The 12,500-nt window shown below is 39.3% G+C and overlaps 1 protein-coding gene across 1 annotated transcript in view; it reads right to left on the bottom strand.

The window, feature by feature from the left end:
* Window positions 1-468, bottom strand: part of LOC138055546 (uncharacterized) — a 624-nt gene extending 156 nt beyond the window's left edge. Inside the window, exon 1 of the mRNA XM_068901456.1 lies at window positions 1-468. This exon is cut by the window's left edge and continues 156 nt beyond it. Within this exon, the coding sequence (XP_068757557.1) occupies window positions 1-468 (468 nt within the window).
* Window positions 469-12,500: the final 12,032 nt, after the last annotated feature.

Raw genomic sequence — 12,500 nt, forward strand, 5'->3', positions numbered from 1 at the left:
ATGCCTGGCAATGGAGATGTTGTGTAACAGTATGCACGCCATTATGACATGCTTGATGTTTCGTAGTCTATATTCAGTCTTCTTATAGACGACCCTCCATTGTCCTTTTAGCATGCCATACGCGAGTTCCGAAAGCGTCTGTGCAGAGCAGAGTCTCTTATTAAAGTACACTTTCTTAGCATCTTTAGTGTTTTGACTGTATGGCTTTGTAATCCATGGCTGTTTCTGAAAAGCAGAGTCTCCCACTGTAGTGAATGGGATTTCGCCATGTTCCTCCAGATCAACAGTTGCATTTGGGAAGACCTGTTTATTCTGGATCTCATTATACAGGCTACAGCTCTTTAAAAGTCTTGAATCATGAGTTGAACCCGACGCTCCCATGGCTGCCCACAGACACCTCTTGTTTGAGCCAATAAACCCCATACTTGAAACCGCATATCGTTTCTTGAAGGTGTAAAAATTCTTCATTTTAGTGCTTACGTAAACATGGAAGCCGTCCCATGCACCAACACAGGGGAACTCCCAGTCTTGAAGGAAGTTCTTAATGAGTTCCTGTTTCCACTCATCGGCACTTTTTGGCAAGTGTACATACCTATCATACAATGTAGTGACCAAGACCCTGCAAACGTCGTTGAAAATCACAGCCGCAGTCGATTCAGCAACCCAAATAAATCCCAGACTGTGCTATATGACGAGCCGTGAGCCAATCTGTATAAACAAATAGCAAGCTGTTTCTCAGGTGTAACTGGTTCAGGATTCATGCGTGTTGGTTGCTTTTCAAGGAGATTTCTTGCTTCTTGGACAAAAAAATCAAATGTACCGTAGTGATTCAGTTATAACGCGCACTCGGTTATAAGATGCACCCCAAACTTAGCAATTTAATCAAGCTAAGTTCTCAAACTGAAAATCACGCAAAAATACTTGGTTATAAGACACACCAAAAAAAAAAGGATGTGATGAATTTGAGAACAATTATCCTTACACAATTGTCATGCGAACTCTTTTTGTTAACGTAAACAAAGTGAAAAAGTCACACATTTAATGATATATGTAAAAACAAAAGCTAAATTGATAAACACACGACGCATATACTCTTATTTGAACCTTCTGACTTAATAAATAGTCGGAGTTCAGACTTCAGACTTCAAGCGAAAACAAATGGCGAAAAACTCCCACCGAAAGTCATATCCAAAGGTGTTTGAAAGCTGAATATCAACACGCCACCAAGGATGCAAATTTCAGTGCACAAGAAAGGCTGAATGAACGAAGAAGGTATGTTTTATCTCCACACTGTTTGTTCTGAGAAGAAACTTTTCATGCGAACGACAAACACAATTCTCTGAATTCGAAACAAGATTCAAACGATTGTATTGTTGTCATGGGTATCACGTTACTGAGCATGTGCTTTAAAGCACGCATGCAAATTTCCATTTGTTTGCTTTTCTCTTCAAGTCGTTTAGTGTTCTAAAGGTCTCTAAAAGCACTATTCTGTTTTTTTTAATTGACAACTAGTGTCCTTTTCTGGTGTTGTTTAAACTGCAAGTTCTTCTCAAATTTTGATATTAAGATTTTGTTGCGTGAAAATACTTGGCTATAAGATGCACCCCAATTTTAGCACTAACTTGCCACCCAAAGACATTGCAAAGCAAGGTTGTTTCCACTTGAAAGCTGAAAGAGATAAGTATAAAGAAAGGTTTAAGGCACATTAAACAAGAAAGCTGTTTAAGTCAAAGTCTACTATCCCGACCTGTTCCAATCCCACTTTTAAATCCCATGATGCACTGAATCACAGCTACCATGATCCACCATCTTGAAAAACCAAATGCATCAAAGGTAAGCAATTTTATTTTATCTGGTCCCTTCTTACTTGCGTTTTTACCTCTTTAGCTAGATTCAAATGTAGTACGTTCTTCAGTTCAGTTCTTTCCATACCAGTGCAATGTTCTGCAAAGTAATTAATGCTAATTCATACTTTGTTGTTAATTCTTTTTTCCATAATCTGTGAGTATATCGGCTGCGTGATTGGTCAACAGCTTTAACAATTTTAAATTTCACTACCAGCGAAAACAGGTCTTGTCAGTAATTCGATTTAAGTGAGACATGGCTTTCCAACCCGAAAGGGGTTTTGAAGACCAATGAGTTTTGAAAGGGTTTTGACAGGTTTTGTATACAGCTTCTAAAGGGTTTCCAGAATGTTTCCATGAAATTCCGCGAGTATTAAAAAGGCAAATGATCTTTCACACTTTGACACGGATCCAAAAATTGTGCTCATAAAACTGACGACACCCCTTGATAGCTTTCAAACATAATTAAAGCATTCACACTTTAGGCTGTAGACTGAGGACCACACAATGTTACAAGGAATATCGGAGTTTTCAACAATTTATTCTAAAGGGTCTGAAACCACACAAAAAGCGCTTTACTTGGTAGGGCGTGTTTTCCATCTGAGGTCACAAATCAATTGCTTTCGTATGTTGGGCCAGCAAAATTCTTCTTGCACATTTTGATGCAAAGCTGATAGATAACTTAACACTTCGTTCTAACGCTTCTTAGGTATGGCTAGTGCTGGTTACGAGGCAGACGATTCGTTGCTACTGCTACCACTTGAGAGTAAAAGTAGTGGACTGGACAAAGTGCATAATTTACCACGTTGACAAAACTGATGAAGCACTAAGTAAAGCCGAAGGCGTTGGTCTAGAATCGTTTTCAACAGCACCTAACATCAGAAAGGATGAAGTTTATGAACGAATTTTCTTAGATGCGAATGCATTATTGACTTAAGACATGATCTGGCATTGTAGTTGCTACAAGTTGTATACAAGTAAAACAAAACATGAATTGACAGGGACACAGAGGTTACTGAATGTACCTCAGCAAATCTTGGTGAAAGAATGTCCGGATCAAAAACGGAAGCTATAGATTGGTCGCTGTGCCTCTTTTGTCAGGTACTCATGAATGTGTCATCCTTTGCTGCCTGTGATTCGATCAGAGCTGCTGCTAAAGCAACAGGAGATAGTGCAATGATTCGAAACATACAAGATATTGATCTCATTGCTGCCAAAGCTAACTGCCAAAGCTAAATACCATAGCACGTGCCAGCAAGCTATGTAAAGCAAATCAAATCTAAAGCACCAGGAATTGAAAGGGGAGAGTGACACGGAAGAGTGCGCTTATGCACATGCATTCAAAAAACTGTTAACAGAAATTGATACTGGAAAAGCTTATGACATGAATTACCTTCTCCAATGTTTCAGAGAAAAGTTGTGTGTGAGTATAGCATCCTATGGTGCGTACAGGAGTGAGAAACTGAAGAAGAGATTTAAAAGTCATTTTTAAGATTCCATAGTGTTTCACAGGCAGCCAGATCCATCCAAACCCGAACTGCTTTACTCAAGTAAGATCTCTGTGTAAAGTATTATCAACGCTGCAGCAAGCTTGCTGAATCCTGCAATAGAGGAGTCTCAGACAAATTCAAGCAGAAAAACCCAGGAGACAGAAGCAGTCCTTTACCATGCAGCTCAGATTACAAGATCTGATGTGAGAAACTGCACGGAAATTTCTATCCAGCCATTTCTTGATGACGACATTTCACGAGATAGAGGGAAACACTTTCTTCCAGATAGCCTGTATAGGTTTCTGCTTTGGTTGATGGCTCAACAAGATGAACAAGATGGGACTGAACAATTAACTGTGACTGTGTCCTAATGTTACAGTACCGCTCAAATTTATTTGTGCATTTGCCACGGTTCTGAGTAGGTAAAGCTACGGATTCAATGTCCAGTTTGATCGAGGTAAAACCTCGCCTACAGTAACCAAAAGCCAAGGATTCACCTACGTTTTTTCTGGTTGATTTACAACACAGTTAAGAGAAGATGCCATATGCCTTTCGCTTTTGCTTTTTTTAAGCGTTGTAATTTAGAGCAGATGCTCTAAATAAAATCAGATTGATCGCATCGTTAATAATTAATATGGGTATTTGCCATAATTACAATCTGCAATGGTAGGCACATTGGATTTATAATAAAGTCCCTTTGAGGCATTTCTTGTTTTTCTTTATTTCTGCAATTGTTTGAGATCTGTTCAATACTGATGGTATAAAGTTCAGCAGAAATTCTATCAAGAAATACTACATTTGTTTGGGAAATCTCTTGACTTGATGGTGACACCCCTTGAAGCAGCCGGCTTTGAAAGGCATTTTGATCTCATTGACTGACCAAGTAATTGTAAGCCACTATCTGTCACAAACTTGTTAAGCAGTTTGCTTCAAACAACGTAGGTGGTTAACACATGCTTGGGCACAGAGATAAGTGCAAGATCTGAAGAACATGGCTTTGTTGTGCCCTCAAATATATCGTCTGGTATTTTTGTGCAGTTCACAGGTGACAATAACAATCTAAACGAAGAGGCACTGGTTGGAAAACAGACCACACCTGCCACAACCCTTGTAGATTATCAGAAAGAGCAATACAGACCTCAGGCTCCTCCACAGATACATGGTGACCGTACAAGGAGACAAAGTTCGATGAGTTCATGCTAGGCAATCGTGCTGTTAGCAGGTCCTCACAGCGGTTCAGTCAAAGAGCTGGGGCTTTGGAAAGGTGGGTCCTCACTGCTCCTGAATGGGCGGCAGTCACAACTGCTACCAAAGAACTCTGTGGTCTCCGCAACATTGCTGATAGAGGGATAAAGCACAAAGAAGGATGTGCAGGTAGAATCAGGGGGGACGAGGAAGACATAAAGAAGCTGATGAACACTTTGCAGTCAGTCATGTGCAATCCATTCCACGGGGTAATTGATGATGAAGAAGGAACTCAGTCGTCAAACTTTTCTACAGGATTAGGTACACTTTTCAGTATCTCACCTGTGAACAACTATGGTTTCAGATTGGAGTCAAAGACAAGCTTTGGTAAATCCCAGGCCATAGATCGACACTTAAACTTGGCCAGCATCTTTGCGATCTAATTCCTGTCTTTCATGCATTGACTGGCTGTAATACAAGGCAGTGTGGCCAAGTGGCCAAGTGGTTAGGGCCCGTGCCTTGAGATCCAGAGATCCCAGGTTCAAGACCGCGTTCTGACCACTCACTGAATTTGTTACAGGTAGTCCCTGATTCAAATTCCTGGCGCACTTGTAAAATAGCCAACTGGTTTGCCTCCCGCCAGTTAGGAATCTTAACAATTGAATATGTTCAATGCTCGGAGATATTAGCTACTAGCTACTCCGAAATCCGAGGGTAAACAATGTAATTATTTTTATTAAGTGCTTTGCATCAAATTGGCAAGAAGAAAGGATGAAAACCCCTTAAAGACAACACAGAAACACATACTGGTTTAAAATGCCTAGGGGAAGGAAAGTCGCCGTCACCAGAGCCTGAGTGCTGCAGAAAAGTTTATCTGCTCCTTGTACTCAACGTCAGCAAGAGCTGGAACAACTGCAGATGATGTAAAGTATGAAAAATAGAAAGAGATTGTCTTCTTTAATGCTGTAATTAGGTTATCAGTTCTCAAGCACTCAGCGTTTTTTTATAGGTACTGGGTATGCATGCCAACTATCAGGCTATGGTTTGGAAGTAGCCATCACCAGTCAGTAACCGATGGAACTTGTCCAAGGGCATAGCAGAGCTGGTGGTGGTGGTGAGTAAGTGGAATAAGTCAGCCTGCAAATCCAGCTCCCACTCTGTGTGCAGATTCAGTGATATGCTGTGCACTGAAGCCTGTGGCTGTATGGACAATGAAAATTGGCAGAATCCTCATACGTACAAACTTGTAGATGACAGCAGTGACGACGAAGAGTAATGTTGTCCACCATGGAAAGATTTAAGGGCATACCATAACGGTGTATTTGATACAAAGAGCCATCGGATTTTTTATCTACCGTATTTACTCCTGTATAAGTTGACCTTTTACGACCAAAAAATCAGCCTCAACTTATACACGAGTCATGCACAAACACCTGACCAAGCAGTCCAACAAATTAGCATAACAACTGCCTTTTGTCATTTTTCGGCGCATTCTTCGTCAACAAAAAAGTGTGAAATAATAAATGTTAAATGGTTTTAATAAACGCAAACCTTCTGGAGATGATTTCTATTGTGTCTTTTGATCTGTGGAGCAGACATTTCTCTTAGAGCCTCGCTGCTGTTTAGGGCACTGAACTTCCATTTTCATCAAACAATTACTGTAGCTTAGTGACCTGGCAAATGCTGTTCCCTGCGTGGGTTTGTTGTTAGCAACCAGAAATGGACCAATTACATTGCAACTACAGGCTAACTACAACAAGTTGCAAAAATAGTGGAGACAGTTCATCCTCTTCGGGCGTTATTAACCCTTTAACGCACGTTGCCCACTGGAGTGGCCTCTACATAGGCACCCAGAGGCCACTCCAGTGGCAAAAGTCAACAACATTGAAAAAAGCAATATAACTGGCTATTTAACCATTGTATTAATATGGTTGCTAAGCATCTACCAAACGGGGAAGGTCTTTATAGTCCCTTGGGAGCTAAATCATCTCCCAAGGCCTTGTGGTCAATTTAGTGTGAATTTTTGAACATCGAAGTCTGATGAGCGCACGCTGTCATGCATATGGCGTCGGTGAGTGATATTTTTGAAAGCAATACTGATAGTGAAGAAGAGTTTTTTAACTTCACAGCGGATGATATATCATCATCAAGAGCAGATATATCTGGTGAAAGTGATATTTCTGCTGACCAAGGAAGCGAGGAAAGTAGCACCGAAGACGAGGAAAGTGACAGCAGTTCGGTTGAGTTCTTGAATTTGTTATTGTTGAAGATATCAACAAACCCAGCGGGCCTACAACTGTTCTTCCAGCCATAGCCAGTGCTGGTGATTTTTTCAACTTAGTTTTTCAAGAGGACTTGATACAACTGATCGTTGCCGAAACGAATCAGAATGCACAGAAGAAGCACCAACAATCGGGAACTGTCGATAAAGGTTGGATACCTGTAAACAATGGGGACATAAAGGCATTCCTCACCATCAGGTTTATTCAAGAAATTAACTCTCTCCCTTTAGAGCGGCATTCCTGGTCCAAAAACCCAATTCTCGGTACTACAAATGTTATGTCGAGGAACAGATACCTGAGGATAAACTGTTACCTGCATTTCAATGATTCTTCGACTGCCTTGCCTCGTGAAGATGTTAACCACAATAAGTTGCATCACATTCTTCCCCTTGTCGATTGTCTTACTGAGCCCTTAGCTGCCCAGTACATGCCGAACAGAGAAAATGCAATAGATGAAAGACTTTTAAAGTTCAAGGGACGGTTGGGTTTCAAACAATATATGCCCATGAAGCCCATTAAACGTGGTATCGAAGTGTGGATGTGTGCTAACTCCATCACCCATTTTGTTTCTCAATATCAAGTCTACACTGGTCGACCACGAGGTGGACAACAACATGGTCTCAGAGAGTGTGTTGTGACCGAGTTGTCATCTGATTTGGAGGATGGATATTTTCATATTTACTTTGACAATTTTTTTCAAGTTTTGGACTGATGAAAGCCCTTCTAGAGAAACGTGTTTCCAGCACCGTTGACGACTGTGAAGCTTTGCTGTGGCAAGTCTATTGTAATGCAGAAACGACCAACTGCAAACCAAATGGTTAGGAAACAGTGCAAAGAAGAAATAGAGACTGCACCTTAAGTGATGTCAATACACCACCTTGTGTTGCGGCGTATAACAAATACATGGGTGGTGTAGATTACGCTGACCAGAAGACAGGGGATTATAGAATCCTCGTATCAAGAAAAGCGGATAAAATTCAAAGACAATAGCTATTGTTTGGCGCTGCAAGTATTGCCATAAAAGGAGATCTTGAAACAATAGCTTTAGCGCCAAACAAAGGCTTATTAATTCACGAGGGAAATTCAAACTCGCTGTTATTACAATAGCGAAATTCACGAGGGAAATTCAAAAATAGCCGATCACTGCATGAGTTCGAAATTTGAATATTTGACAAAAGTGCGTTCATGTCAAATCTTACCCAGGGAAGGGGTAACAGTTACTTTTTATTTGAGGTCACTTGCTACTCAGGGAGGATCAGTCAAGACACGGAATGACGCAACTGAGAGACTGTTAAAGAGTGATGAACTCAATGAAACTTGTTTGAATTAAAACTCATTCCGTAAAATTTACAGGCAGCCCGGTTTCAGATCTCACAATGTTAGAATAGGGTCTTGATGTGCGTTCATTGCGCGCTGAAACTACATTGGCGAGAAATTTTTTTTCATCCTCTGGAAAAAAGGACAAAGTTAAAACAAAAATCAAAAAACGAGATAAATTTGAATTGTTTAAGAGATGCATAACTGAACCGCCACTTTATGAAGGTTTTATGTAGCTTGAAGATGGCATCTGATACTCCAGACGACAAGACAAGACAAGAACTTTATTTATCCACAATAAGAAACGTCTATTGTCTTTTTCACTCTCCCAAACCCCAACGCCATTTTCCACCCACGATCGGCCATGTCGGAACATTCGGATGTACGCTAGTCGCATTTATTCCCATCGATGCTAAGATAAGCCAACACATTGGTTTCAACAATGATGAATTTCGAAAGGAAACCCAAAAAGAAACCATCTTATGACAACGCAAATGTTTACAGAGTATTTAAACCCTGCCGCATTTGGTATTTAACAGATTTAATGGCATAAGCACTTCTCGCAAAAACAAGCAGGAATATTCTTTCATTGATATCAATCAATTCGCATAGTTTGAAAGTGATACATGCCGCCGCTTAATGGCGAACGAATCAAATAATATTGTTAAGTTTCAAGCTATTTCAGTTTGTGCGCGCCTCTTTATTTGCTTTGATACGTTGTCAAGATGAAGAAAGCTAATAGCTGCTAAAATACTACCCTTGGTTGGAAAAAACCGCGTTTGAAGTATTTTTCTCAGACTTAGGGGCGATCTTGTGTTGGTGGGAATTTGTTTCTGTTTCATTTGACAAACACAACAAAAGAGCGATCGGCATTCTATTAAAAGCAATCGCTTTGTTTAAGTTATGCATGAATGAACACAATTCGCAAATGATGATAACTAAAAAAACGTCCGAGTGATGAGGAATGATACTCGCTAAGTAATGTTGTCGAAAGGTAAAGTCCCTCAGCGGTGGGAATTTTGTAACTCATTTTCAACAATATCGAGCACAGAGTTGCACACCGGCACAGATACAGCCCTGTCTTACAAAGGTTTATGAGGCCGAGATAAGGCGTCTTCGGGAAGAGAACCACAATTTGAGAATTCAGCACAACTCCATTATTACTCAGCTAAATGAAGTCCTAGCTCAGCTTCAACTAGCAAATGTTGAACGGACGCTGCTAAAGCAGAAAATTGCAGAGACTGAAAATGTTTTCTACAACACAAAAAGGGACTTCTGGCAATTAACACGGGCAGCCAGAAATAAAAACAAAAGGCGAGTTAAGCAACTAGTGGCCCAATCAGTAAAAGGACTTGAGGAGTTTGAGCCCATTGAGGTACGTAACAATTTTACTTTTTCGTAAAAACAAGAACTGAGACAGTCTTTGCATCCCAGCCTTTCCTTGCAATCCCAAGTAATGGTCAATGACGATGAAAACTATATCTATATAAAGAGAAACCAGGTTTAAAAGAATAGAGGCATACATCTATGTGGCAATCAATCTATGTATCTTCATATGAAATACCAATTTTAAAGGGAAACCCCCATCTTCTTCTTCAGATAAAATTCAATGTACAAGGATGCGAAGTTGTCATTCCTCTTGGACAGGAGGTTGGTGACGAGAAAAAAACTCCACTTGTCCGACGGCCCAGCATGTACTTGTTGTGAAAGATGAAGGCCTGATTTCTGACAAGTCATACCATGAGTTGAGGATGGCCATAGCAGACGACGAAAGAGATGCCAATCAGTGTTCTGAAACAAGAGAGGAACAGTCAAAATGAGATCATTGCTTTGCATTCAATACCAGAGGTCAATGAAAACACGTGTAACTTACTTTAACCACATGTACCTACGGTAACTACCAAACGAGACTGTAGTGAATAAAATCTGACCTGTGTAGAAATCACATAGATTCAGTAACAAAAAAAAAAGATAACAAATTGAACCAGTTAAATATACAAAATTATCAGCTCTCATGGAAACTAAGAGGTATCTGCTATTTGTAAACTAGATAAGTGAACTTTTGGGATCTTCTTAGACGAGCTCAACAGAGCTTGCTAAGAACCCCGGTTACTGTAATATCTTACATTTAGCAGATAATGGAATTGAATTGATGGTGTATTTTCAATGTTCAAGTTATTTATTATTGTTGTAATCTCTAATTAACCACAGGCTAAAAATGGAGATGGAGTAAGACGCGACATAAAGGCAGTTTTGAGTCAGCTGTTGTCTATTCAGAATATAAAGAACACTGTGCAAGCTAATGGCAACAAACTCCACCTGCCCTTTGGTGCTGATGGAAGACGCACAAGCAACAAAGTTGGCACTGTCATGGCTGTATTCAGTATTCTCGATGAACAAGAGCATGACTGTGACCAGCAGTACCCTATTGCTCCGTATAATGGTGAGATTTTAAAAGCCTGCATTTTCATTTTAAAAAAATGCTAGCTTTGTAAGACGTGGTGAATGTTAAATATTGTAAAATTATCTCTACAGGAAAGAAAGATTATTTAGAAGTGAAAAATTGCCTTGGGCCTGTGTTTGCACAAGTTGATGATCTTCAACAAAATGGTTTGAGGTGGATGGAATACACTACACAGTGACGTGGTAAATAAATTACTTTATATAAAAAAAAATTAATTGGTTTTTAAAAATGAATAGCTAGAGATTCTGTAATTCTAGCGATGTACAAAGTTATTATGTCTGAGTAGATGATAGGTGCAGTGAAAGGATCCATTAAACTTGAAAATGTTTTACACAATGTAGCATTTTTTAGTAAAATGTAAACTTTGTTTTCCTAAGGTACTGCTGCTCAGAATGGAAATTTCTCGCTATGGTCTACAGGCTAAACTCTGCCACTGGAAGAGTTTTTGCATATGGTGCTACTGCACAAAAACAAAAATTAGTGATTTTTCAAGTAAGTCTACATTTAATGTACTCATTTATGTTTGAAAAGCTAAAATTTGTAGGCAATCTTTTGTTTAACTGTCATCTCATACACTAACATTTCCATGACTGATAGACATGTTTTGGATACACTGTATCCATCATCAGTTTGAGAGCATAAATATACGTCAGGTGGTAGGAGATTGCAATACTTGAAAATGCACCTAAAAATACAAAATGCACTGTTTATTTGGCATTTTCCTGATCAACATTTTGTTTTTTAATTTGTTTCAGTACAAGACTGGCCAATTTAGAGGAATCTTCTGCAATGTGTAAAGAACAGTTCTGAAAAAACCACTGATGGAAGGAAAGGCTCCATTCATGAGCCATTAATCTCAATTCCATTCACACAAGTTATTGTTGACACTCTCCATCTTTTTAGGATCATGGGACTTCTCTTCCACCAAGTAAATACACATTTTAACATTGATACCAATGACTTAATTGAATAAAGTACTTGGTACTCATGAGAAGATTTGTCAGAAGACCTTTATCTCTGGTGAATCTTTAAATTTGTCTTATATGTATTTAAGGTCATTTTATGGACAACAGAGAAGTGGTAGTGAAAAGGCCATACAATTCATATTAAACTGCATTTAACAAAACAAAACCAAAAACAAAACAAAAAAAAACGAAAACAAACAAGAAACCCCTCTTTTTAGTTTTGTGAGGCACTTGCTAGCAATTTCTTCTCCCCTGTATGAGATGGAATTCATATCCCATGGTGACATATATCTCTAAATCTGTGTTTGAGGTGTTTGAGTTTGTAATCAACAAAAAGAGTATGGATATCCTTGAGAAGGAGCAAGAAAAAAGTGGTGTTCCACTTACGTTTTTCCAAGTACAATGTGAGGATGGCTCATCTCAAACACAGTGGACTAGACTGGATGGTAGGGATGGTCACTATTGCTAATTTATCAGCTTCTGGTAACAATGACGATACAGTTCAATAATAACAATATATTATATTAAACCAATCTTTGAAGGGACAAGTCATCAAAGAATGACATACAAAAATGTGAGGAAATTATGGAAGGTAAAACATTTTCTCATGTTAATTTGGTCACTCTGATCATTGTCATGTTATCTAAGGGGCATTACTAGAACTTATACTAAAACACTCATCTACATATCAGTGATCTGGTGGTAGCATTAGACGCAGAACCAGGCCAAGAAAACTACAAAACACCACAACAGTTCAAGGACCATGCAAGGACATGGGCAAGGTTCTTTCGAGTGGTACACCATGATGAGGTAATTGTGTTTTTTGCATTGAAAACCTCCGTTAAAGAAGCTTGCAAATTCTCTGGCTATAAAGTGGGACAAAGATAAACATGATATCTGAAATAAGAAACGATTTTTAATCGAGCAAAAGAGAGACTGCTTGCAGACTATTC

The sequence above is a fragment of the Montipora capricornis genome, chromosome 7 (genome assembly GCF_036669925.1).
Source record: "Montipora capricornis isolate CH-2021 chromosome 7, ASM3666992v2, whole genome shotgun sequence".
NCBI lineage: Eukaryota > Metazoa > Cnidaria > Anthozoa > Scleractinia > Acroporidae > Montipora > Montipora capricornis.